General features: G+C 39.3%; 1 protein-coding gene across 2 annotated transcripts in view; it reads left to right on the top strand.

Annotated features, from left to right (window-relative positions):
- The window catches only part of TTN (titin), a 274875-nt gene that overhangs the window by 48907 nt on the left and 199149 nt on the right, over positions 1-26819 (top strand). Inside the window, exons 43-51 of one of the 2 annotated variants that reach the window (XM_018065217.1) lie at positions 827-1015; positions 6632-6676; positions 18209-20959; positions 21749-22027; positions 23785-24348; positions 24886-25167; positions 25267-25545; positions 26122-26400; positions 26492-26770. In XM_018065217.1, the coding sequence (XP_017920706.1) occupies positions 827-1015; positions 6632-6676; positions 18209-20959; positions 21749-22027; positions 23785-24348; positions 24886-25167; positions 25267-25545; positions 26122-26400; positions 26492-26770 (4947 nt within the window). Of the gene's footprint in view, positions 1-826; positions 1016-6631; positions 6677-7772; positions 14513-18208; positions 20960-21748; positions 22028-23784; positions 24349-24885; positions 25168-25266; positions 25546-26121; positions 26401-26491; positions 26771-26819 lie in introns of those variants that run through there. The other variant, XM_018065224.1, reaches the window with a different exon arrangement.

The following is a 26819-nucleotide window of genomic DNA, read 5'->3' as shown; positions in this document are numbered from 1 at the left end:
TTTAAAACAAGTAACTGAATTTGAATCTACGTTTGACTTACAGGGTTATTAATGAAAGGATACTAATTTTAAAAGTACACATCACCTTAAACTATAACAGCATATACTCTTTTATCCTTGGTTGGGTTTTTATTTTCTATCATTTTAAGATGGTTCAAATCCTTGTGTGGAAATAGCTAGTTATATTATTATTTATTATTACTGCTACTTTGAAAAAAAAGCCAAATTTATCTAAGATGCCCAAATTTCATGAATCTTTCTTTCAGTTTTAAAAATTATTTTCTGATGTGCTGAGACCTTCCAGTGCTTGCCCATTAGTAACAAAGTAGTAGAGGTTTTTTCCTTCAGCCTTCAGTGGTATCTCTTTAGACTTTATGGAGTGTTGATCGTTTCAGCTCTAATTTTGATGGATCTTTCTCCCTAAGCAGATTTTCCTCATTTCCTGTCTGAGTAGGCAACCACAGTCTCGGTCACCTTGAGAGGTCACTATTTCTCAGGACAGGCTTTCTCTCAAAGTCACCGAATGTGTAAAAATCTCATCTTTGCTTCCATCGCACGACATGCAAATGATTACAAAGAATATAACTAAAATTGTAAACTTTCAAACATTCTAACCCATCTATAAGCTGGGTTTCTCTAAAATCATGTTTCCTTCTTAAAAATGACAAGAAATCATGTAAGATCAGATGTGGCATGCCCATGAGAAAATATCATATTATTTAGATAAATATAACATTAGTCAGCTATACAGTCCATTTTGTGTTTGCAGGTAAATAAAAATACCCACTTTGGGTAATGTAAAGATCCTTTTCCTTTTGTATTACAGATCTAAAAGTGTCTTGGTACAGCAAAGACAAGAAAATCAAGCCATCTCGGTTCTTTAAAATGACTCAGTTTGAAGACACTTACCAATTGGAAATTGCTGAAGCTTTTCCAGAAGATGAAGGAATTTATACTTTTGTTGCCAGCAATGCTGTAGGTCAAGTGTCAAGCACAGCCACTCTGAGACTGGAAGGTATGGCAAAACAGTTTTAAGAGCCACATTTAAACACAGACCTCATCTTACAACGTGGGTAACAATCACTAAGGATTTCGTGTAAATCATCGTTGGTCCTCCTTTTCTCTTAATGCAACTAATTATTTCCATGTTACATGCAATGTTCCCCGCTTTTCAGTTACCCCCTCTCATTATGAATCACAGAGCTTATCATTTTTTATTTTGCCCTGCTTTGTCTCCATAGTATTTTGTAATGTATTGCTCTCATTACCAGCCTTCATGCTTCCTGAGTAGCGTGTATCAGAATGGGGAGAAACATATGCTAAAGAATTAGGTAGATTTGCTTTCTCATCTGGTTAGCATGAAAATTTTTTAAAAGAATTTTTTCAGTGTAAGAGTGTTCCTATTCCACCATGGTATTGATGAAATTCTGATTTCCCAGAAGCTACTGTGGATGATTTCAGGTCTGTACATCAGCTGGATCTGTCTTGCCAGCATTCAAAGAATGCTTGAGGATTGAGAGGCTCAGTTGTGAGATGGTTTAACATTCTTCTATTACTTGGAGCTCTTAAATTGCATTCAGAAACACTTCCTCAGTATCAGGGCAAGGGAGGGCGCTTTGATTCAAAATGAGATAGTATTTTTATACAGTCAGACTATTTTTCCTGAGCAATTTAGTCTCTAATATTTTTAAAATGTATTTGTTTTTGGCTGCATTGGGTCTTAGCTGTGGCTCTCTGGATCTTTGTTGAGGCATGAGGGCTTCTCTCTAGTTGTGGCGCTTCAGCCCTGCGGTTGTGACATGTGGCCTTAGTTGCCCCACAGCATGTGGGACCTTAGTTCCCCGACCAGGGATTAAAGCCAGGTCCCCTGCACTGGAAGGAGGACTCCTAACCACTGGGCCACCAGGAGAGTCCTTAGTCTCTGTAATAGTTAACATATACAAATACATGAAGAGTTAGGGCAGCTCTCACTTTTTTCCTTAATTTTAAAAACTTCATTTTGATAGCCAGAGGTTTTCTTAGTAATCAGTGTAATGTGGTTTACCAAAAAATAAAAGCTGGTCTTACAACCGGAAGGGAGAAAAATAACAGAAAACAAGAATATGTAACCTGAATTGCACACTCTGCTACTGCCTTCATGAGCAATGTATGAAACCCCTTAGACTATTTATGCCCCAGCGTGTCTGGAGAATGGAAGGGAACTTGTGTGATTTTGAATCAATAGTGGCATATGTTGACAAGGCATCAAGATTGGATTGGATTCTAGTCCCCACTGAAATTTGCGCCCTAATGAGTTCTGGTTTCAATGCAGGGTACGCACGACATTAAAGGCTGGCATGCTTCTTTTCAGGATTTAGCACACTTGAAGAAGTCACATCCAACTCTCAATGGCATATCTCTTCATCAGTTTCATTTAAGAAGGAGCCCCTTGGCCAAAAGCCCATCTTCATCCAGCCTCTATCCAGCCTCAGGGTGCACAGCGGGGAGACAGTCAGATTTCATGCCAGGGTTTCTGGCATTCCCAAGCCAGAAATCCAGTGGTTTCATAACCAACAATCAATTCTGCCAACAAAAGATGTAGTTTTCTACTTTGAGGAGTCCACAGGCTTGGCTTTAATGCTTATAGTTGATGCTTACTCAGAGCATGCCGGGCAATACTGTTGCAAAGCAGCCAATTGCGCTGGGGAAGCCACTTGTGCAGCTACACTCGCAGTGACTCCAAAAGGTAAAGGAAGCCCAGCTTGCTTCAAAGACTTTGCCCTGCTGCACCCCTGCTCCCCCCACTGTTACTAATGAGAGTCTCTGCTGTGTGTCTCAGTGCCTATGGTGGCTGGTCCATCATTTACTAACAGTTCCCCCTAAGTCCTCAGCTATGGTTTAACCAGTATACTTGAAATCTCACTGAAGTATGTGTTCAGGGCATTACACTAGTTATTTTTTGGGAAGATCCCCTGGAGGAGGGCATGGCAACCCAATCCAGTATTCTTGCCTGGAGAATCCCATGGACTAAGGAGCCTGGTGGGCTGCAGTGCACAGGGTCACACAGAGTTGGACACGACTGAAGCTGTTTAGCATGCAGGCATCAACTTTGCCTGACATTTTTACTTTTCTAAGCAACATCTCATCATTGCATCATTAATGAGCTATTTGCTACCTGTTGTTGATAAAGTATATGGGGGAGGGAGGACAAATGATATCCCAAATGGAGTCAAGAAAAAAGAGTGGTTCTATCACTCTGGGAAGCTGCAATGGCAACCGAAGGAAGGAAGCAGATACTTCACGGCATCCGCATGAGCCTCCATCATCCGTTCATCACTGCATCACTGGGAATGAACTCTCTTTTGTGTAATCCTGACACCCTGGAGCACACTGCATCTGGCAGCCTGCTTCTGAGCGACAGTGATGTCTTTCATCTTCATCTTCCACGTCATTTTATTTTATTAACCTAGCCAAGTGACAAAGCTTAGATCTTAATATCCTTTTCTTTTTCTTGTCACTTAGCATACAGTGCAAGCCCTAGCTAGGCAAAGTTCTGGGAGAGATGTAAGTGTCCACCAAGTCCCAGGCAGTGGCAGAGTCCTCTTTCACAAAGCAGGACTGGCAGAATATTGCAGAGCGAAATGAAGTCATTTCAAGGATCATCATATGCATATGAATTGCAGGTTTTTGAAAGTGTATCTCAAAGTTCCACCCACACAGCTGTATCCTTTGAAGATGTACAGTTGCACCAGGCTGCATTCCTTTCACAAATTGCAGAAAGCACTGAGTTATCTGAGAAAAGTGCTGAAGAGACGATGGGTGAAGTGCCAAAGATTCTCCTGCATCTTCAGGACCTCTCTGTAAAGTGCAGTGATGCAACTCGACTCCTCTGTGTTTTAGAAGATGAGTCTTCTGTTGATATAACCTGGATTTATGAAGGTGTAAAGCTAGAGGGATATAAGAGAGTGAAGCAGTCACAAAATGGACATATTCAGTCTCTTACCACGTGTAATGTTCTGCTGGTAGACCAAGGATTATATAGCTGCATTGTACACAATGAGTATGGAGAGAAGACAATGTCAGCAGTGCTAAGACTAGAAGGTGGTTATTGGATTTTTAGCTCTGACTTGCTTCATTTCATCCTCTTCACTTTATGCAGCTTTTCCATCATGCAAATTCTATCAATGAATGTATTAATTAAAACATTCTTAAATTAGCACTCTATTCATAAATGACTCATGAAAGTCAACCAGTTCACTGGCTAAACTTACGAACATGTAACGTTCCACTCTAGATTCACAGAAGCTTAACTTTCAAATCAGAGTTCAGGAAGTTAAGGTTTGTTTCATATATGCCATTTTTTTCTGATGTTTACCAAACATACCACCTAGGAAGTGTACCAAAGTAGTTTAAGGTGTTACAGATCATTGAGTTTTTATTAGTATTTATTATTGTGCCTGGCATTGTCTGGACCAAAATGAGTAGTCTTTAGACATTTCTCAACCAATGTTGCTGCTTTACAGTCTCAGCTCCTTGCAGAATTGTAGAATTATCTCATAGCAAGACACTATTTTTGGTGTTACTGTCCTTGACTCACCACTGTGTCTAGAAGGACATGAATGTATTTATCTGGGCAGAGGATAATGTCTTCCTTTCATCCTTGGATTGTCTTCTTCACTATTAATGAAGTGAAAAAAGTATTCTTCATGTACTCGAATCCTGTGCTGTGTGTCTGCAGGCAAAGGACCTTCACTGAATCCCATGGTGGGGAGGCGGGAGGAAGAAGTTTGGGCATCTCCAGGAGTCTGTGGAGCTGTGCCCTTAGTTCTTCCCCGATCCAGCCACGCTATTTGTGAGGGTTAGAAATGAACAGAGGGCAACACAGCGCCACGTGCATGGCCATCTTTGCACTGCATTTTGAAACAGATTAATTAACTCACTTAAAGTATCTGCAATCCTCACTCATCAGAAGGAGGATTTTTTTCTTAATCTGACAGTGTTGGTCTACAGCTGTTTCTGATTAATTTTCAAAGCCTAAGAAAAGAATAGGTCAAGAACTGTGGTCTTAATTATGCAAATTAAGTGAAAATTAGGTGGAAAATTCCACCATCCTGAAAGTTAACCCTCAGTTTCACCATGGCTGCTAGCTAGCACAGTCATCAGACAGATAACTATCTACCGGGATGTGTTGTCTATAACCCATGTAGGTGACAACTGGGACCATTCCTACAGTAAAATAATTGAGAGCTGGTTGTGTTTTGGAGATGTGAGCAATGTAGGCCTTTCAACTTACTTCCTAAAGAACTTAGTGCCCTAGGACAGTGCTTGATCACCATGTTCCCTGAGTGGATTTGAACTGGACATTTTTGCCTTGGAATTTCCAATTCACTCAGTTCCAGCGGATTATATTCTTAAAACGTTCTTGGCACATGAGCATTTTTTTTTCCCCTTGACAAGTCCAGACTGCCTTATTTAAGAAAATTAAGAGATAAGCCACTTTAAGTGTATGAAGAATAAAGGATCAGGCACAGTTATCTAATTATCTAATATGAGCCAGTGTTTATCTGGTCCTCTTCTGTTTTGCCCTAATGACTTTACGTAGGCTACTGAGTTAGCCACAAAATTCAGGTAGGAATGTGGACCCCCGTAAGTCTGTTTGGGTAGAGTTCTCATGTGCATAGTAAGCATAGGTAAATATCAGTTTTGAGACTAACATGCTGCTTTCTCTCTCGTCCTGATGACGTTCGATCTCCTCTAAAGTCTGCATACATTTTACAAACACAGCTAATTTATTCCTTTCCCAAACTTTATTCTTACCTAGCAAAAGTATTGCAAGTCCAAGCATTTACAAAATTACCCTTGGTTCAGATACTAAAAGTATTAAAACACTCAAAGAGTCCCAAATTAAAACAACCCATGAAGTAAAGAGAGCGTCATCAAAGAAAACATCAAGTTTGTCAGTAACTTCATGCCAGAGTCCTCAAGGAACTGAGACACCCGGGCGGCGGAGCCGCTGACTTGTGTCACGCAGAGAGGAGAATGAGAGTGGCACCTGGACATCTGCTTCCTGCAGAAGCCACCCCGAGATGATTGTGTCTAAAGGCTGTGACTTTTCCTTATATAATAAAAGCAACTTTGAGCTGACAACTCTCTGTTTTGCTCTTTAACATGTAATCGGACCTTTTGCATAATGTTTTAAAGGTGGTTTCAAATCAAAAGAGTTTTTACTAGCAGGAAACACTTAATTCTTTAGGGAAAGCTGAGTTAAAAGTGGCAAGTTAGAAAATGCATGTTTCTTCTAAATGTGATTTTTGTCTCTTAGCAAGTATTCAGTCAATAAGACAATTAAAAGAAATATTCCTGTAGTTTATGGACTGCTTTTCTCAATGCATGTAAAAGGCATGGGGAATTGTGGAACTAAAAGTGGAAATTTCACCAGAGAACCTAAAATAAAAATGCTTTAAAATCTTTCTGTCATCATCATGTACCTTACCAGCTCATTGATTTGTTTGGCATGGATTTTGAGGGGTGCATTTGGGGTATGTAGTTTTCTATTATTATAATAAAGAGAAAATTGTAATTATATGAATCATGAATTGAGGCAGAAAGTATATGGAATTAATCATGAAAATCTCCTGTTTTTCCATTCTAGCTCCTGAATCAATGTTGCATGAGCAGATTGAGATGGAGATGAAAGGTATTGTTACATTGAATGTGAGATATGAATAGAAATTCTGAAGGATTAATAAAATCCTTGAGCTTCATTCTGTTAGTATTATTGAGGAAAAATGACATAGATGTACAAATATATCTCTTAGAGTATATATTACTATGTCGCATGCCTGGTTTAATATGCTGATGGTTACATGCATTTCACAGTCATTTGTTTTATGGTAATTTAAACTTTTGTATTTAAAATTTATCAGCCATATTCAACTTCTTGTTTGCAGACATTTTCAAAAGCGTGTATTAGAAAAGGTTTTCATCTTAATGCATGAAATCATAAGTAGAAGTTTGTTTTCAAAATCACAATGAATTAAATTGAACAATAGACAGTAACCTAGCTGTCATTCTCAGAATGCAATGTCATGAATGAATCATAATTGAAATGCTTTTTTGTTTAGGATGTGTGAAAATGTTACATCCCCATTCTGGTTCACACTTCATGCACATACATCATTTTAACATTGATATGTCTCTTACACTGGCTTGCAGATAGCTGCCTTACGTGATCCTTATTGCCTGCTTTTCTTTGCATAACATCGTGACTTTATGGCTGTATTAGTTCGAATAAACGCCTTCTCATTTTATTTTATTTTAGCTAATTATTTATGGTCGTAGTTCTCATATATATTTCTTAAATAGTTAATTCTCCAAAAATATAATAATTTAATCTATAATCAAAAGGATCAGAAAGGGCGTTTATTCCACTCTCTGCAAGTCAGGTAAGATTTTCCTCTTAGCCATCAAAAGAACAAAGTTTTCCTGCTCTCAAAACAAATATGTACAGGAACATGTTATTTTGAAATGCATTTTTGCTTGTTCAAGAAGAAATTTCAGCAGTTTGAAGAAAAGACCAGACAACGAACGATTTTCGTGTCAGAATCTTTTAAACAGAGCATGGTGTTGCGTTTATTCGAACAAATATGGTGAGTGAATTTTTTTTTACGGATTTGTGAGAATCTGTAGCATGCACTTTATTTCATTTTCTATTTCGCAATTTCATTTATTTTCAACTTTTTCAAATACTATGGAAAATAGTAAAATGCTTTCTAATTGAACTTTTTTTTTAGAGTCATCCTCTGAGGAAGAATCTGAGCGTTCAGAAAGAGAGACCCGAGATGCCTTCTCGGATTCTGAAGACATAGACCACAGCTCCATGGCTGCGAAAAGATATGCAAGTAGAATATCATCAACAAGCTCCTGGCCAGAATATTTCAAGCCTTCTTTTACCCAAAAACTTACATTTAAATACGTTTTTGAGGGTGAACCTGTTGTTTTTACGTGTAAATTAATTGCCTGTCCAACTCCAAAAATGACTTGGTTTCAAAACAATCGACCTATTGCAACAGGGCTTCGACGGGTCATAAAAACAGAGAGTGATTTACATCATCACTCTTCCAGCTTAGAGGTTAAAAGTGTTCAAGACCGAGATTCTGGAAGTTACAGATTATTAGCAATTAATAGTGAAGGCTCTGCTGAATCAACTGCATCATTGCTCGTAATTCAGAAAGGGCAAGATGAGAAATATTTAGAATTTCTGAAAAAGGTAGAACAGACGCATGGAAATGTGGCAGCTTTAGCTGAAAGGAGAGAAGGGAGGTTGAAGGTTGACCTGAGGTTTACTGGTTCTCCCTTTAATAAGAAGCAGGACGTGGAACAACAGGGAATGATGCGAACTATACACTTTAAAACAGTGTGCCCTGGCAGGAAAACAGATTTAATGTATGAGGAAGAATATTTAGAAAGTAAATCTGACATAAGGGGATGGCTTAACGTAGGCGAAAGTTTCTTGGACGAGGAGACCAAAATGAAGTTGCACCGTTTACGGGAGGCTAGAAGAATGTTGATGGAGAAAAAGAAATTATCTCTGTTAGACACGTCATCTGAAATAAGTTCAAGAACTCTGAGAAGTGAAGATAGTGATAAGGGTGTTCTGTTCTCTAGAGAGGAAATAAAAAGCAGTTCTCTGCCTGCTCTAGCTGACGATAGGGAAGAGGTAGATAATTCAACCGAGGGCATTGTCCAGGATCTGCAGGTCCTTCCTAATTTAATGGATCAAAATGTGGAATCTGGAGAAGCTCCCACAACCTTGCACACTGTTGTCAATGAGGAAATTCTCCAGACTGAAATGAGGATGAGCCAAGAGGCATTTCTGAGAGAAAGTCTATCAAGAGACCAATTATACAGTAAGAGTATAATAAATGAGACTACCCAAGCAGGAGAACAACTTGCAGCCATTATGACCCAAACCAAAATTGTCGAGTCATCTGAAGATACCATGAATGTAAGTAAGAATGAGGAAATATTTGAGACCCCTGAAAAGGTGTCTCAAGTTACTACACCGTACACCAGTGAATCTTTTGGCTCGATTGTAAATATCCAAGAAAGGGAAGCATTAGATACTGAAATTAGAAAAGATGATGTGAGAGAGCTACAACACTCCACCTCTGTTAAAGGTGATGAATTTGAAACTGAACAGGAAGAAAAAGCCGCAAGATATTTTGAAAATCCTTTCCAAAAATGTCTGCAACGTTGCCCACCTTCATTTCTTCAGGAAATAGAATCTCAAGAAGTTGATGAAGGTGACAGCTGTGAATTTGTGTGTCGTTTTCAAGGGTACCCTCAACCCATAGTGACTTGGTATAACAATGATCTACCAATCCCACATAATCGAGGCTTTATCACTCAGACCTTTGAAAACTATTCAATATTAACCTTTTCTTCTGTTCTTCCTCAAAATGAAGGTTCCATCACCTGTGTGCTGTTTAACCAATACGGAACAGTAAAAACAACGAGTGTACTTAAAGTGAAGTCAAAACAAAGGCACGCTCTGGAAGCATATAGGGTCCCAGTGTTGCAAGACTATACCGATGAGGAAGAGGAGCTGATGTTGGTGTTTGACCAAGCAAAAGGCATACCTCCTCTAAGACGAGAGGGCCAAACAAACCTCCACATGTTAAAAACTAACCCACCAGTTCCTCCCTCTGCAGACACAGAATTGCTTTCCTTTCCTGTAGAAATTCAGATAACAGCAGCTACTCCTACCCCAGAACAGGATAGAGAGTCAAGAGACTTGTTTCAACTGGAGGAGTTGGAACCTAAGGCAGTGCCTCAGGATGAGGCAACTCGCTCACCAAAACACAAGTTCGTATTCTCTTCTGACATTACTAACGAGCCACCAGAAGTGTTACAGGAAATGCCACAACATGCCAGGTGTAGAGAAGGGGATTCCATAGTCCTTGAATGTTTACTCTCTGGAGAGCCTAAACCAGCTGTGACATGGTTCCACAATGGAGTCCTGTTAAGGCAGAACCAGAAGTTCCAGTTTGAAGAAATTAATTGTTGCCACAGGCTATATATTAATGATCTTAATTCTCAAGATTCTGGGAAATATAGATGCGTTGCTGAAAACAATTCAGGCGCAGTTGAGAGTGTTTCAGACCTAACAGTGGAACCTGTCACTGACAGGGAATATAGTCAATTAGAAAATATGGGTGGAATTTATGCCAGATATTCCAAAGATCAACACATCCAGGGAGAAGCTGTAAGGGCACATTTTTATGATTATCCAACTGGTTCTTTTACTCCCCAATCCAATATAAAAGAATATTTTGTAAGAGAGTATTTTCAAAGCCCTGAGACAGTTGAACAGATAGAGCAGAAAGCCCACGTTTCTTGTACATCTTCTAGAGAAAAAGTGCCCAGATTTATGCAGTGCACTTCTAGATCCTTAAGAATCAACAAGCCTCTCCGAGCTGAACTCATACAATGGCAAGATGAAGGGAAAGAGGAACATGTAAATGAAAAATCAAAGCCACACCGAGCAGAGGGAACTGTTTATCCATTTGGTGATGATTTCAGTGAAGTTAAAAATAGAAAAGGGGTAAGAAATGATTTCGAAAAATTCAGTGGACCAGAGAGGGAAAATGTGCAAGAGTATGCCCAGACTGACTATTTACCAAATATCCGCTCTGAAAGAACTTCTGATAGTTACGATACAAAAGAATCGTCCATCATTGTATGTGAAGAACCCTTTGGTGAAGAGAGATACTACCCAGGAAAAAAGGTGAGGCATAGAGTCATCGCATTTGAAAAGTTACAGCAGGTAGAAAAAGGTGTTCTAGAAAAAAGATCTACAAAGAAATCTTTTGTGAACCCTCCTCAAAAGAAGCTTGATGACAAAGACTTTCCATTAAGACAAAGAAAATCAAGACCAAGTAACCTACACACAAATGTGCATGAGGAAATGTCTCCAAACACTGAACAGGATTCGTCTAACGTTGTAATGAATTTAAAGCTACTTTCTTCTCAAACTCATAAGGAGTCTGAATTACAAGAAAGGGGGCAACAGAAGGAAATAGCTCTTACAGATCAATCTGCATCTTCTGAAAGGGCTGAATATGAAGCACCTGTTACATTTGACCTAAAGCAATTTCATGCTCAAATAGAAACTGCAGATGTAAAATTTCAAGAAGTTAGATTACATGGTGATCAACCAGAAGAAACTTATTTTCAAACCCAGCATCCTGCTTCTGAAGCAGCTGATGCTGAGAACCTTGTATTTGATCTGAGACAAATATATTCTCATTTAGGAGACACAGCTAAGGAGTTTCAAGAGCAAAAACCTAGTCAAGAGCAGGCAACACCATATAAAGAGGGAATTCCTAGCCCTGAAACCATACAATCTGATACACAGGATACCTCTCAAAGCATGCAAAGTAACATGCTTGCAAATCCAGAGATTTCTTCCAGTAAGGAGTTTTCAGATAGGACTCTGAGGGAGAAAAGTGGCAGTGATGCAAATGCCTTTTATTTGGAAAAACATACGCAGGAACAAAATTTAGAAATTTTAAATACTGAGGTTTCTCGTAAAACTTTTTCTGAAGAGAGCTATAGTGAATCATGTGCCCTACCTCAGAGCTCATCTGCTGATTCAGGAGAAACTGATATATCTGAGAAAAATGGAGATGGGAGTTTCATCTCACATCTGAAAAAAGCTGCAAGTGAGGAAAAGCTTTTAGAGATCTGTAAAAGGGAGGAAGGACATACCTTGGAACCAGAGTTGACATCATTTCAAAAGCAAGATGGAGGGACGGAGGCCTATGCCACTGGAATTCTGGGAGACCACATAGGTGGTGTTCAGGAAGCAGACACACTGCACAGGAAAATGCCCTTAAGTCAGTGCTTTCCCTTCCTGGTGACTGAGGAACAACAGCATCCACACAAACAAGTGAGGGAAAAAACGGATGCCCCTGAGAAAGAAAAATGTGATGAAGAAATTCAAGTACAGGATGAAACTTCTTTCTCCACCACTGAAAGACAAAAGGTAGAAACTTGTTTTTCTGAAAACCCTCCTAAGTTGGATGAGGCACATAGCACAGAGGTGACGGAATCCGAGACTTCCCTGACACAGTACTTACTTGCTGCTGGAAAACATGAAGTTCCTGAGACTAAAGACACCAGGCACAAGGCAGAACGTGTTCAGACTGACTCAGTCACATCAATGGAGGTGGAAGAAGTAACTTTCAACACAGTGTATGAGTATTACAGCCAACAACAGGAGTCCCTGGGACGCCCATTTTCTCCTGAATCTGATATTTCCATTGATGTGGGAAGTATCAGCAGTGAAGAAATCTCTGAGCTAGATCAGTTTTATACCCCACCATCCTCTGTTGAACATTTTGAAACTCCAAAGTCTCCTGATTTGTATTTTCCTCCTTTAGATACAACTAAAAAATCCTCAAGAGATTTAGAGGATAAGACTACTGGTAGAACCACAGCTCTAGAGGAAGCTACTGACAGGTACTCAACACCTTCTGAAGGCGAGGTAGCAGAAGGATATTCTACACCCCCAGGAGAGACACTAGAGAGATATTCCACACCTCCTGGGGAGGCCTTAGAGAGGTACTCCACACCCCCAGGAGAGACCCTAGAAAGATACTCCACACCCCCAGGAGAGACCCTAGAGAGATATTCCACACCCCCAGGAGAGACCCTAGAGAGATACTCCACACCCCCAGGAGAGACCCTAGAGAGATACTCCACCCCTTTAGGAGGGAAAACAGCTGAACAATACTCTATTCCTACTGGAGGACCAAACCCCACTGAAAACTTTAAAAGGCACCCATCCGAGCTAGGTAGGGAGGACAGTCTGTCAAGTGAACATTTCCACACACCTACAGAAGACAGAAGCTCAGCCTGTGAATTACGGCGTTCTGATTCCTTTGGCACACCCAGTGAAGCCATTGAACCCAAAGACAATGAAATGCCTCCATCTTTTATTGAACCGCTGACCAAAAGGAAGATCTATGAAAACACAACCTTGGGCTTCATTGTTGAAGTTGAGGGCCTTCCAGTTCCCGGTGTGAAATGGTATCGAAATAAATCTTTGCTGGAGCCAGATGAAAGAATCAAAATAGAAAGGGTGGGTAATGTGTGCTCTTTGGAAATTGCTAGCATTCAACACGGAGATGCGGGAGAGTACATGTGCCATGCTGTGAACATCATAGGGGAAGCAAAGAGCTTTGCACACGTGGACATTGTGCCCCAGCAAAAGAGAGCAGTGGCACTCCCGCCTCCAGTAACACACCAGCATGTCATGGAATTTGATCTGGAAAGCACTGCGTCAAGGACCCCTTCTCCTCAGGAGATTGTCCTGGAAGTTGAATTAAGTGAAAAAGATGTGAAAGAATTTGAGAAGCAAGTGAAAATAGTCACAGTTCCTGAATTTACTCCTGATCATAAAAGCATGGTTGTGAGCCTAGATGTTCTCCCATTGAATTTAGCAGATCCAAGTATGGCTTCCAGGGAGGCAGAGGACAAAGATTTAAAAATCGACTTAGAAGTATTCGAAATGCCTCCTCGTTTTGTAATGCCTATTTGTGATTTTAGGATTCCAGAAAACTCAGATGCTGTGTTCAAATGTTCAGTCATAGGCGTCCCAACTCCCGAAGTAAAATGGTATAAAGAATACACGTGTATTGAGCCAGATGACCTTAAATATGTGATTAGTGAGGAGAAGGGAAGTCACACGCTGAAGATTCGCAACGTTTGTCTTTCTGACAGCGCGACATACAGGTGCAGAGCTGTGAACAGTGTAGGGGAGGCAATCTGTCGGGGATTCCTCACCATGGGAGACTCCGAAATGTCGGCTCTGATGTCACAGAGAAGCAAAGTGACGTTAAGCAGTGTGAGGGAAGAGTTAGTCTTAAAGAGCAAATATGCAGACAGCTTTTTTGAATTTCAGGTGGTAGAAGGGCCTCCCAGGTTTATCAAAGGTATTTCTGACTGTTCTGCACCGTTAGGTACAGCAGCTTATTTCCAGTGTTTAGTCCGTGGCTCTCCAAGGCCCATGGTTTACTGGTACAAGGATGGGAAGTTAGTGCAAGGAGCAAGGTTCAGTGCCGAGGAAAGTGGCATAGGATTCCACAACCTGTTCATAACAAGCTTAGCGAAAGAGGACGAAGGTGAGTACAGGTGTGTAGCTACGAACAGATCGGGCATGGCTGAGGCCCGCGCTGTGCTCACCCTCATTTAAAGTTCTCCATGCGATCTGTTAGTGCCTCCATGAAGATGAGAGCTAATGAGTGCTTTCACTTTTTCCAAATTATGTAGATCTGATAAGTTTCCAAATACATCTGCTCTATTTGAGCACATTGCTTTGAAAAAGCCCTGGGGAAACACTTTCTCTATGTGGAAATCTCTTGTTTGTAACTCGTGTAAATATTCTGTTATCTAAACTGTGGGATCATCACCTGTGTCAATTCTGCTGTGAAGCATCAGCACTATTAAACATCTCCTTGGCTACCTACTTGTTGCCACTTCTGCTTTACCTCTCTTCCTCCTCCATAAAGTGTCAGCAGCACGCATTCTCTTTTAGCAGATAAGCTGTCTATGTAAACTGTGAATTGGAAGACCGTGTCAAATGACCACACAGACAAAGGGTAAGGTAAAATCTCTCTGCTCAGAGTAGAAGTCGTTTTTGAGATAATAACCCCTTTTCATCCAAATTCATGCTTATTTACTCAGACTTAGAATAAACCAAACAGCAATAGAAACCAGCTTTGCCCAGTTGGTAACTAATTCTATAATTTGTTTTACCTTGTAGTCTTAATATTTACTTTGAGCTCTTTAAAAAAATTTTCCTTATTAATATCCCTCCTCTTAAGCATGTTAACTCTTACTGGTGTTGAAGGGACCAATGGTGTTCTCTTGGTGGGTAAAATTCACCTAGACATTTGCAGAATATGCAAATATCTTTCCACTTTTGAAACTGCTTCATTTTCTCAAATTTTGAGATAACATTAAGTATAAAAGTGAAGTCGCTCAGTCGTGTCTGACTCTTTGCGACCCCGTGGACTGTAGCCAACCAGGCTCCTCTGTCCATGGGATTCTCCAGGCAAGAATCCTGGAGTGGGTTGCCATTTGCTTCTCCAGGGGAACTTCCCAACCCAGGGATTGAACCCGGGTCTCCTGCATTGCAGGCAGATGCTTTAACCTCTAAGCTACCAGAGAAGCCTAAGTATAAAAATGCAACATTAATTTGATACTTGCCTGGGATGAGGAAAGGACTACTGTATCTCATTTACATACAAATTTTAAGCTGTAGTACAATTTCAGAATCTTTAAAATTAGAAAAAGAAGGTGGGATACTTTTAATATTGAGGCAGTATGGTAATTTGTATTTCAGATTATATACAAATAGTAAGATAATTAGCTTTCCTGTCATTTTCCTGAATTTTATTTTTAAAGCTAACTAGCAATGAATAAGCATTCAAATTTAAGATATAGCAACATATATGTTTCTAAAGTGACTCTTTTGGTTTTTCAAAATTATAATTATAATAAATTCACAAAATCCTTAACGTACCTAGGTGCCACTGTGAACTAAATTTTCTCTCATGTAAGATATAATAAATACAAAGAAATTTAGTTTTCCTGTATAAAAACAAAGGGTTAGCCCAAAAGACCTCAGAGGCTATCATTAAACTCTGATTGTGTGTCATTCTAGTCAGTAGTAACTTCTCTTAATATGATTCAGAATGCATTTTAGCTTTGCCACAGTTGACAAGAGGAATAATAGAATATAGCAATTAGATTGTGAAACTTTTCTTCTTCCAGCTCTGTAAATTACTCACTATTATCTTATGGCGGTTTTCCACCCTGAGTTGAGCAATGTTTACATACCATGATCATATTAAATATACTAATTTTAATTGAATTGTAAAACAGTCATTTAAATTTTCAAAAGAATCCATATATCCAGTCATGTTTATTATGTTTCTTTCATTTGTCACATTTTTTATTCCCACAGTGGGAATTCCTTAAAAGCCTTTCAAATTAAATAAGAAACCTGGGAGTATATATAGGGTCTAGACAGAGCAGTCAGGCTTATACTCCACCCTTCTCACTGCCCCGCAGAAGAACATTGGCTTTGCTTGCTTAGAGTCACCCATAACTTATCAATATAGATACACTGTTGTGGAACTATCATTTCTGTTTCAACCAATGAGCACACAATATCTGTGGTCGTAATTATAGAGATGATGTAATATATCATAAATCTCTGAAATACAAGTAATTCTACAGTTTAGAGACTTGGGGATTTATTCTAGTCTTAATCACACAATGGATGTTTAAATAAGTTACAAATTCAAGTTATGACAAACAAGCACACTTTACCCGAACGTTATACAGCATCACAATAATTCAAACTTGTTCTTAAAAAAGAAGAAGAAAAGTTTTATTGCCTTTTTGGATTGCAGAAAGAGATGAAAACTATACTTTTATGCTTATAAAAAGGTGGGCTTTATTTGATTTGCTCATTAGAATTCTGTTAGTCTCCAGAGCATTGAACTTGAGGATATTCAAAATAGAAATGACTGAGTAAAGAAAAATAAGCCTTGCCCACACTTGGCTTACTTATTGTTACAGATAATTAAATGGAGTTTTTTATTTTCCAGCTCAATGGCATATAACTTAAAAGCCTGAGATATTAATTTCTCTTATGCTAGATATAAAATTCATTGTACTATGCATAGTAGAATCTAGACATAATTATTAGCTGTTACTATTGCATGTATTTTTAACTACACCTTTCATGTTGCAGCACTCTTGAATTTCATTTAGTATCTTTTTATGGTTACTATACCACGTTTAGAAGAAAGGGAAAACACTAAAAATATTTCAACATGTTAGTGAGTAAGGGTATTTTCACTCTATTGACATTCATTCCCTTTACAGATATTTTGGGAGTATAAATGAAGGGAAAGCTGACATGAGTGATAACATTATAGATTAAATGTGAAGTTAAGTGGTCATTAGAATGTGAAATTAATCAATGTTTTTACAACTTACTAATTGAAATGATAAATGAGTATTTAGATATAAGTTTTATCAATATATTTATAGCCAACAGACACTGGAGTCTTGCTCTTTACTGCTTATACATTTGTGTTAAGACATAAGACTGTTCCCTGTAATGCAAGTGGAGTGAACTAATACACTAGTCAAACTACTTTTAGGTAAAGTAATAAAACTGTTATTAACAGAGTTGTTCTACATACCAAACAAATTCAATGAAAAGCTAATCTCTTGTTATCAAATTACATTTCTTTCATTCTGTTGATGAACCTTTAAAGAATATCTGTTATTCCTTGCTGGTTTTTCTGTTCAATAAGACTGTATAGGTATTTCTCGTGCAATAAAATATAATCAAATTCTTAATGCTGGAGTTTTCTCTCATTTCTGATTCTCCCATTTTCTTAGCGTAAGCCCCATTATAAAAGCTTTGCTGAAGTGATGTGGCAATTTACCCAGGCCAAAGAAGCCCTGCATTTCTAGTAACTGAAAACAGTGGTTCTCTTACAAATTCAGATCAACCGTTTTCTGTAGCCACTTATTTTTAATAATGGCTTCCGTTTATAAGCAGTAACTACCACTAGATGTTTTATTTTGGAAATAAACAGTCTTAATTTGACAATGAAGATCATTCTTAAACTCAAGAAAATTCTAAATGTAAGAAATAATTATGGATCTTTTTAGCTATTTATTTAAATAGTCCTCAATTCTTTTTTATTTAATATTTAAGTAATATTAAATGATATTAGTTACTTAATATTTATTGGAATTTTTAGGTAAAGAAATTTTAGTTAAAGAAAAATATTTGGATCCAGAATTCTTTTATTATAAATATTTAGCCAGCAGTTTTGCAAACTTTAGAACTGAGACTATCACAAAGAAAAACTCATAAGAACATCTTTAAAATTTATAGACTCTAACACAAATGAAATGGATTAAAAGTTGCATCAGTACAATATTTACAATCATGTGATATGATAAGCTAAGGTTAAAATTTTAGAAATGTGCTTTTTGATAAATTAATCTCATGATAATTAACAATTTCAGGAATAAAGCAGAAGAAGGCTGTCAATTGGTGTGTAATTCTTTGACTTCTTCGTTTATTTAAGTAAAATTGATAGTAAAATAATCGTTTTTTCCCATACAGAGTTTTCTATTTCTCTTCTGTCTGCCGAAGAAGAAGGACCTCAAACCTCTAGCTGTGACCTTCAGTTATCTAATAGAAATGAAACACTCGAACCTTTGTCTGAACCTTCAGTTTATTCACCTAAATTTGATTCCAAAAAGGAGGGCAGTGCCCCAGTTTTCATCAGAGAAGTGTCAAATGCTGAAATAAGCATAGGGGATGTGGCGAAGCTGTTTGTTTCTGTCATTGGCATTCCCACACCCCAGATACAGTGGTTCTTTAATGGAGCAATGTTAACCCCTTCCGCTGATTACAAATTTCTGTTTGACGGTAATGATCACAGCTTAATCATTCTGTTCACCAAACTGGAGGATGAGGGAGAATATACATGTATTGCCAGTAATGAATATGGGCAGGCAATGTGTAGCGCGTATCTGAAAATAAATTCTGAAGCCGAGGGCCATGAAGAACCAGAGTCGGCAGAGGAGAAGTCTCTGGAAAAGCTCCAAGGTCCTTGTCCTCCTTCCTTCCTTAAGGAGTTAAAACCAGTGCACTGTGTGCCGGGCCTCCCTGCCATCTTTGAATACATGGTACTCGGAGAGCCTGCACCCACTGTTCTATGGTTCAAAGAAAACAAGCAACTTTGTACCAATGTTTATTACACTATCATTCACAATCCTGATGGTTCCGGGACATTCATCGTCAACGATCCTCAGAAAGAAGATGGTGGTCTCTATGTCTGTAAAGCGGAGAATGTGTGGGGTGAGTCCGCCTGTGCAGCAGAGCTGTTTGTGCTTCCGGAAGACACAGACACGACTGATGCTGCCTGCAAAGCAGCGCCCACACCAGAGGCTCTGGAAGGTTTTCCGCACACATCGTTAAAGGACCCTGCACTTGAGACGGTTGACTCAGAGCAGGAAGTTGTAACTTTCGTAAAAGATGCCATTTTGAAAGCTTCTTTAATTGCAGAAGAAAAACAACAGTTTTCGTATGAGCATGTGGTTAAAACCAATGAACTAAGCAGTCAAGTTACTTTAAAAGCTGAGCAACTGCAATCCACAGTCATGTTGGAACACCATATGCCCACTCCTGAAAGCACCAGAGCACTTTCCATCAGTGGCACTATTCATGTCCAGCCTATCAAGGAACTACCTCCCAATTTACAGCTGCAGATTACCCAGTCCCAGGACACCCTCCCCAGAGAAGATACTCTGATGTGTCAAGAGCCTGAGTCACAGGTAGTTCTATCAGATACGGAAAAAATCTTCCCAAGTGCCATGTCCATAGAGGAAATTAGTTTGTCAACAGTTGAGTCTCTGCAAACTTTATTAGCTGAACCTGAAGAGAGTTATCCACAGCCATCAATAAAAGAAATACCAGCCCATTCATATCCAACCTCTGTGGCTGAGGAAGTACTTTTATCAAAAGAGAAGACAGTGTCTGCAGTGGAAAGAAAGCAAAGAGAGACTTCTCAAAAGCAAGAGTCACAAAATGCTGTCTTCCTGAATCAGAGCTTAGCTGAGGGACATGCACAAAGTTTCCAGGGTCCTGACATCACAGTCTCCAGGGTCCCTTCAGAACACACGTGCACAGAAAGTGAAATTTTGATGGAAAGTGTGGATCAACTGGATAGTGCAGGGCAAGATTTTGCAGCCAGGATTGAGGAAGGCCAGTCCTTAAGGTTTCCATTAGCATGTGAAGAAAAGCAGATACTGCTCAAGGAAGAGCATTCTGACACCTTGGCATTGCCCCTGAACCAAACCACGGAGTATAAAAAGGAGCCTATGGCAGTAAATGGTGTGCAGGAGGTGCAGGGAAGTGATTTTCTTTTTAAGGAAAGTTTGCTTTCTGGTATTCCAGAAGAGCAGCGATTAAACCTGAAAACTCAGATCCGCAGTGCTTTGCAAGCAGCAGTGGCCAGCGAGCAACTGAGTCTTTTCTCCGAATGGTTAAGAAACATTGAACAGGTGGAGGTCAAGGCCGTAGACTTTACCCAAGAGCCCAACTGCATTATGTGCACCTATCTGATTACCTCAGTGAAATCTCTGACAGAAGAATTAACCCTCACTATTAAAGGCATTGATCCTCAAATGGCTGACTTGAAAACTGAACTGAAGGAGGCGTTGTGCTCTATATGTGAGGAAATGAACATTTTAACAGCTGAGGAGCCTGGAATTGAGAAAGGAGCCACAGTAGTCTTGCAGGAAGATGTTTCTTTTTCCAGTTCACAGAAGCTTGAAGCAATCACTGAACCAGAAGTTGAATCTAAGTATCTTGTCGCGAAGGAAGAGATCAGTTATTTTAAGGTGGAGAGTCAGGTCAAAGCTGTGGGTACCACAACTGCTTCTGCTGCTGTTTATGATGAAAAACAGGATGAGATACCAAAACCATCAGAGGAAGAAGAGAAAGTCTCTGAAGGTGGTACTGAAGAGGTTGGTACAGTAGAGATACAGGAAGCTGAGGATGAGGAAGACAGGAAGCTCGGAGAGGATGCTCCTATTATACAGACGCCCTTGGTGGACACAACTGCCGAGGAAGGTGACATCATAAGCCTCACGTCATCCATAACAAACGCCAAAGAGGTGAATTGGTATTTTGAGAGTAAACGGGTCCCTTCAGATGAAAAGTTCAAGTGTTTACAGGATCAAAATACATATACGCTGGTAATCGACAAGGTAGATAGAGAAGAACATCAAGGGAAATACACGTGTGAGGCCTTGAATAACGGAGGAAAAGCAACAACTTCAGCAAAACTCACTGTAGTCAAAAGAGGTTGGATTTTTAAGGATTCAGTGGATCAAGCTCTAACATTCACTGGGTTGTAGTGATTTAGGTTTCATCACTGAATTTTCACTTACCTGCCATTGCCAGAATTTATTTAGAGTAAAAATGAAATCACAGACTTAATCATGGTTATTAACTCTTCTCCTTTTCCCTTACTGCCTTACTGGGTGGTACGTTATAGTTATACTGCTATTTATTTTAAAAGAATAAATGTATTTTCATATATTTCATAAAACTGATAAATGTTTTCAGTTTAATGATATGTAATCAAAAGCTGTCAGTGAACACCTAGTTACCCTGAAATCATCAGGCTCATTCTTAAATTCAAAATAACCATGATTAATTGTCTCTTTGTGTTTCTCACTTTGGCGTCTTTTTTTTTTTTTTTGCTATTGTTTCACAACATCACTTTATTTAGTAGATCATGTTTCTTTCACGTTATTCTGAGTTTTCCTAGTCGGCATGGTATATTAAACAAATGTATCATGTTGCTATGCATGTAAGCCAAAGCATCACATTTTTTTTCTGTTTTATAAAGCATCACATTTTTCACAATTCACTGGAAAATAACATGTGAATATGTCGAAAGCTGCTCATTGTCTTCTTTTGCCTTCAATGATCTTTCTCATTTTCCAGTCACTTGTCTTAAACTGCTGCAATCCATCTCACCAGTTTCAACTGTTCTGCTCCATTAACAGCAACAAAAGTTAGAAGGAAAAGAAAAATGTGAGGTGCCTAGTAAGGAGGCTTGCTAACAGCCTCTGCTTCCCTTTGCAGCTGCTCCAGTGATCAGGAGGAGAATTGAGCCCCTGGAAGTAGCCCTGGGCCACCTCGCCAAATTTACCTGTGAGATCCACAGCGCCCCCAATGTCCGCTTCCAGTGGTTCAAAGCTGGACGAGAAATCTATGAAAGTGACAAGTGTTCTATTCGGTCTGCAAATTATGTCACCACCCTGGAAATCCTGAGAACCCAGGTTGTTGACTGTGGCGAGTACACCTGCAAAGCTTCCAACGAGTATGGCAGTGTCAGCTGCACAGCCACACTGACTGTGACAGGTAAATGCCATACGCTGACACAGATGTCGTTCCATTTCATATTATTGCCTATTTTACTTTCTTATAGGTGCAGGAAGTGTGTGTTCTACCAACTGGAGAGACCAATATCCAACGTGGTAACACAGTGGCTCCTGCAGAGCCTATGAGAGATGAGAAATTCTTGTTTACAGTCCTATTTCTGACAACAGTTAAAGAAAAAAAATAGCTTTTTATTTCAAGAGGATGTCAAGGAATCGTACAAGCAGTGACTCCTGATAGTTTGGTTTGGGTTTTTGTTTTGTTCTCTTTCTTTTCTTTAAATAGTCTGGCTTGTCCCTTAGTAGAAAAAATTTTCAGGACACTTTGGTGCTGCTAAAAAATAAATGATGTCCCAATATATTTCATAACTTGGAATCAATTAACCAATTAAGAACAGGAAACAAAAGGGCAGAGCATAAGACTAAAGTTAAACAAATCCTAGTAAGTCCTAGTAAGAGACAGGGAGGTATTATAGGACTCCAAGCTAGGATTCTCACCCTAGGCTTTATTACTAACTCAGAAATAAGAATAACTACACAAATATTCTGTTCGTAGTTTCCTAATGACATACAGAATGACTGTCAAGTAGGTTACACTCAAGTGTCTGAATTCCCTTATTAGCAAAAAAAGATTAGTAGCGCTTTCCTTTCTCTCCCTTCCTTGCCTCTCTGTCTCTCTTGCTTTCTCTCTACCATGGGAAAATGTGACTATGAGCTTATGAATTATGGTTTGGGATCAGGGGTAGCCATGACTTGCGCTGTTGACAGAAGCCATGCACTAAACGCCCGGGTGGGCCTGTCCTTTGCTCTTCTTTTTCTTTTTGAAGTTTAGTTGATTGCCATATTACCTTGATCTTCTTTTCCAATGAGAGCATGGAGGGGAAAGACAGATGCCGCACCTGTCATTGACTTGAAAAAGACGGGGTTACCCATAGCTTCCTCTCATCCACAACTCTTCCATGTCGGAACTCCACACCCCAGGCCCACAGTGACCCATTCAGTGGCTTTTGCTTTGTGATCAGAGAATATCTATGCTACCAAGTGCACGGCATTATTCTTAAAGACACTTTGGGAAATTTCTTTATCCAAAATAGGCCTGCTCAGTAATGGAACTAACACTTGAGCTTCAAGTCACAGAGGAAAGAAGAAAGAGGAGTATTTTTTTTTAACCAAAAAGAGAGATTCCTAAAGGCTTTCTTCCAAATGCGGAATGGACATAGAAAATTACTGCCACATATATTTTTACAAGTTTGAAATGGTTTAGCAGATGCATTTATAGTTGAAACGTGAGGGTTAGACTTTACAAAACTATTCAGACTTTTTCTATTACTCATTTAATATCCATGCTCTTCAGAAAAATCAAGATTTTCTTTATATTCCTTATACAATCTTCTGATTTACAGAATTAAAGTACCAGTTGAATTGCTTATCAGATAGTTCAAACAATTAATTAGCTAATAAAATGGACAGGTCTTTAGCAATTTTAAGTTAATGTTGTGAAATAAAAGAAGAACAAATCTTCTTATATTTAAAGTTTAAAGTGCTGTCTTGCTCTGCTATAAAAAAAACATTCTCGTCCATTTCCTTTGATGCATCTTTTCATCTTCTTAATACATTACCCTACTTTAAATAATGTCTCATGTCTATCTAAGGCTATAACTCTTCTCTTTCTTGGAATATGTAATTATAGCAGTAGCTTTGTGGGGACAAAATATAACACTGAAAACATTTCTCTTACAGAGGCGTATCCACCAACCTTCTTCTCCAGACCTAAGTCCATAACGACTTTTGTGGGTAAGGCAGCCAAGTTTCTCTGCACAGTGACAGGCACTCCCGTGATTGAAACCATTTGGCAGAAAGATGGCATGGCCCTCTCACCATCCCCTACCTGCAAGATTTCAGATGTAGACAACAAACACATTTTAGAGCTCTCAAATCTTACAGTTCACGATAGAGGAGTTTACTCCTGTAAGGCTTCTAACAAGTTTGGAGCCGACACCTGCCAAGCTGAGTTGGACATAATTGACAAACCACATTTCATTAAAGAACTGGAGCCTGTACAATCAGCTATCAATAAGAAGATCCACCTTGAGGGCCAAGTAGATGAAGACAGAAAAGTCACAATTACATGGAGCAAAAATGGGCAGAAGCTCCCCCCTGGGAAAGATTATAAGATCTATTTTGAAGATAAAATAGCATCACTTGAGATCCCTCTGGCCAAACTCAAAGATTCAGGAACCTATGTTTGTACAGCTTCCAATGAGGCTGGAAGCAGCTCCACTTCAGCGACAGTAACTATCAGAGGTAAGAAGTGTGTGAACAATGTTTCACTCCCTTCTCTGCAGGGATGCCTCAGTAGACAAACTGTTGACACACTGCAGTCGGCGCATTTTATGATGAAAATGATTTCATCTCAGCAATTGTTTTGGTTTGGGAAAATCCTGAAATTGTTTGATTTTATTTTTTTAGTCTTTTCCAGAATTCACTTACTCCTGTTTGTTTCAAGCTGTCTGCCATTAACATAGCTTGCTTAAAACTACTTCTAAGAACTTTGAGTGTCTAGGCAGTCCTTGAATCTCTTCTTTCATAAAATTGCTCTTTGTCTAAGTAGAATTTGTTTAGTTTTGTTTTTGTTTGTTTATTTTTTAAATCAAAAGTCTGGGAAAACATTTTGGAATCTTAGAAATGTGGAAAGCTATTAAGTACACCACAACCTGTTCAGGAATTTCATGAAGACATTTTGTGTGTGTGTTGTGTGTCTTTTTATTGTGTGATGTCTACTTTGTGTGTGCTTTATGCTTCAGATATCTTTTCCTTTTCTTTTTTGTCAACTTCATATAGAGCCACCATCCTTTGTGAAGAAGGTGGATCCTTCTTACTTAATGCTCCCAGGTGAATCAGCACGCCTCCACTGCAAGCTGAAAGGCTCACCTGTGATCCAGGTTACTTGGTTTAAAAATAACAAAGAACTTACTGAGAGTAACACAATCAGAATGTCTTTTGTCAACTCTGAGGCTGTCCTTGATATTACGGATGTAAAAGTGGAAGACAGCGGGACTTACTCGTGTGAAGCCGTGAATGACGTTGGCGGTGACAGTTGCAGTGCTGAAATAGTTATCAAAGGTTTGTTGCCTTGGTCCTAGTCCGTTGGTTTTTGAGAAAAGATTTTCTTTTTAACTGTTTGTAACACATAACTTATACAATACTTTCATGCTTTTGTAGAACCTCCTTCTTTCATCAAAACTCTTGAGCCTGCAGACATAGTGAGAGGAACAAATGCCCTCCTTCAGTGTGAAATCGCAGGCACTGGACCATTTGAAATTAGCTGGTTCAAGGATAAGAAGCAAATTCGAAGTAGTAAAAAGTACAGGTTGTTTTCTCAGAAGTCCACTGTGTCCCTGGAGATCTTTTCTTTTAATAGTGCGGACGTTGGTGACTATGAGTGTGTGGTTGCTAATGAAGTTGGGAAGTGTGGCTGTGTTGCAACCCACTTACTAAAAGGTTAGTGCTTGAAAATTTAATAACTCTTTAATAAACTGTCGAAATAGCTTTCTTAGCTCAAGGAAGTAAAATGGGTACACTCTCCTCTTCTCCTAATTTTTGAAAATACGTTTTGCCTTCGGTTTGACCTAGGACCCTGGGGACAATGCAGTCTTTGTCTTGAGGCCAGTGTAAATATTGAGTCTCTCGTGGTGGTGGTGGTTTAGTTGCTAAGTTGTATCCAATTCTTGCGACCCCATGGACTGTCGCCCACGAGGCTCCTCTGTCCAGGGGATTTTCCAGGCAAGAATACTGGAGTGGGTTGCCGTTTCCTTCTCCAGGGGATCTTTCAGACCCAGGAATTGAACCCGGGTCTACAAAAGTGAATGATGCAATAAGCGATTTTGTCAGCTGATAGCCGTGTATCTTTGCATCTTCTTCTTGCATGGAACTGTAATACCTCTTAAACTGGATTTCTTTTTCTAATCAACCAACACTATGGACTAGATAAATGTAATCGAGATAAAATTCTTGAATGCACATGGTGTCAAAGTGTTTGGAAATGATCAATTTTGTGTGCTGTCTTTCTTTAACTAGAACCACCAACCTTTGTAAAGAAGGTAGATGATTTTACTGCACTGGCAGGACAAACGGTTACCTTACAAGCTGCCGTAAGAGGGTCAGAACCCATTTCTGTCACATGGATGAAAGGACAGGAGATCATTAAAGAAGATGGAAAGATCAAAATGAGCTTTGTCAATGGTGTGGCAGTCTTGATAATCCCTGATGTGCAGATTAGTTTTGGTGATAAATACACATGCCTGGCTGAAAATGAAGCCGGAAGCCAAACATCTGTTGGGGAATTAATAGTTAAAGGTTCGTGGAGAAACGTTGTGAATTGATATTTCCTTTAAAAATGAAACCTTAATCAACACTGCAGAATTCTAACTATTTAATACCATTGTAGAACCTGCTAAAATCATTGAGAGAGCAGAACTGATCCAAGTGACCGCAGGAGACCCAGCCACGCTGGAGTACACAGTCACAGGCACCCCAGAACTCAAGCCAAAATGGTACAAAGATGGGAGACCATTGGTTGCCAGTAAAAAGTATAGGATAAGTTTCAAAAACAATGTTGCCCAACTCAAATTTTATTCAGCTGAACTGCACGATAGTGGCCAGTACACGTTTGAGATTTCCAATGAAGTGGGCAGCAGCTCCTGTGAGACAACCTTCACTGTCTTAGGTTAGTATCCGTAGAAACCTGTGCTCCCATATTCCTGAAAGCCAACTGA

The sequence above is a fragment of the Capra hircus genome, chromosome 2, assembly GCF_001704415.2.
Source record: "Capra hircus breed San Clemente chromosome 2, ASM170441v1, whole genome shotgun sequence".
Lineage (NCBI taxonomy): Eukaryota > Metazoa > Chordata > Mammalia > Artiodactyla > Bovidae > Capra > Capra hircus.
This window is presented reverse-complemented; position numbering and strand designations above follow the sequence as displayed.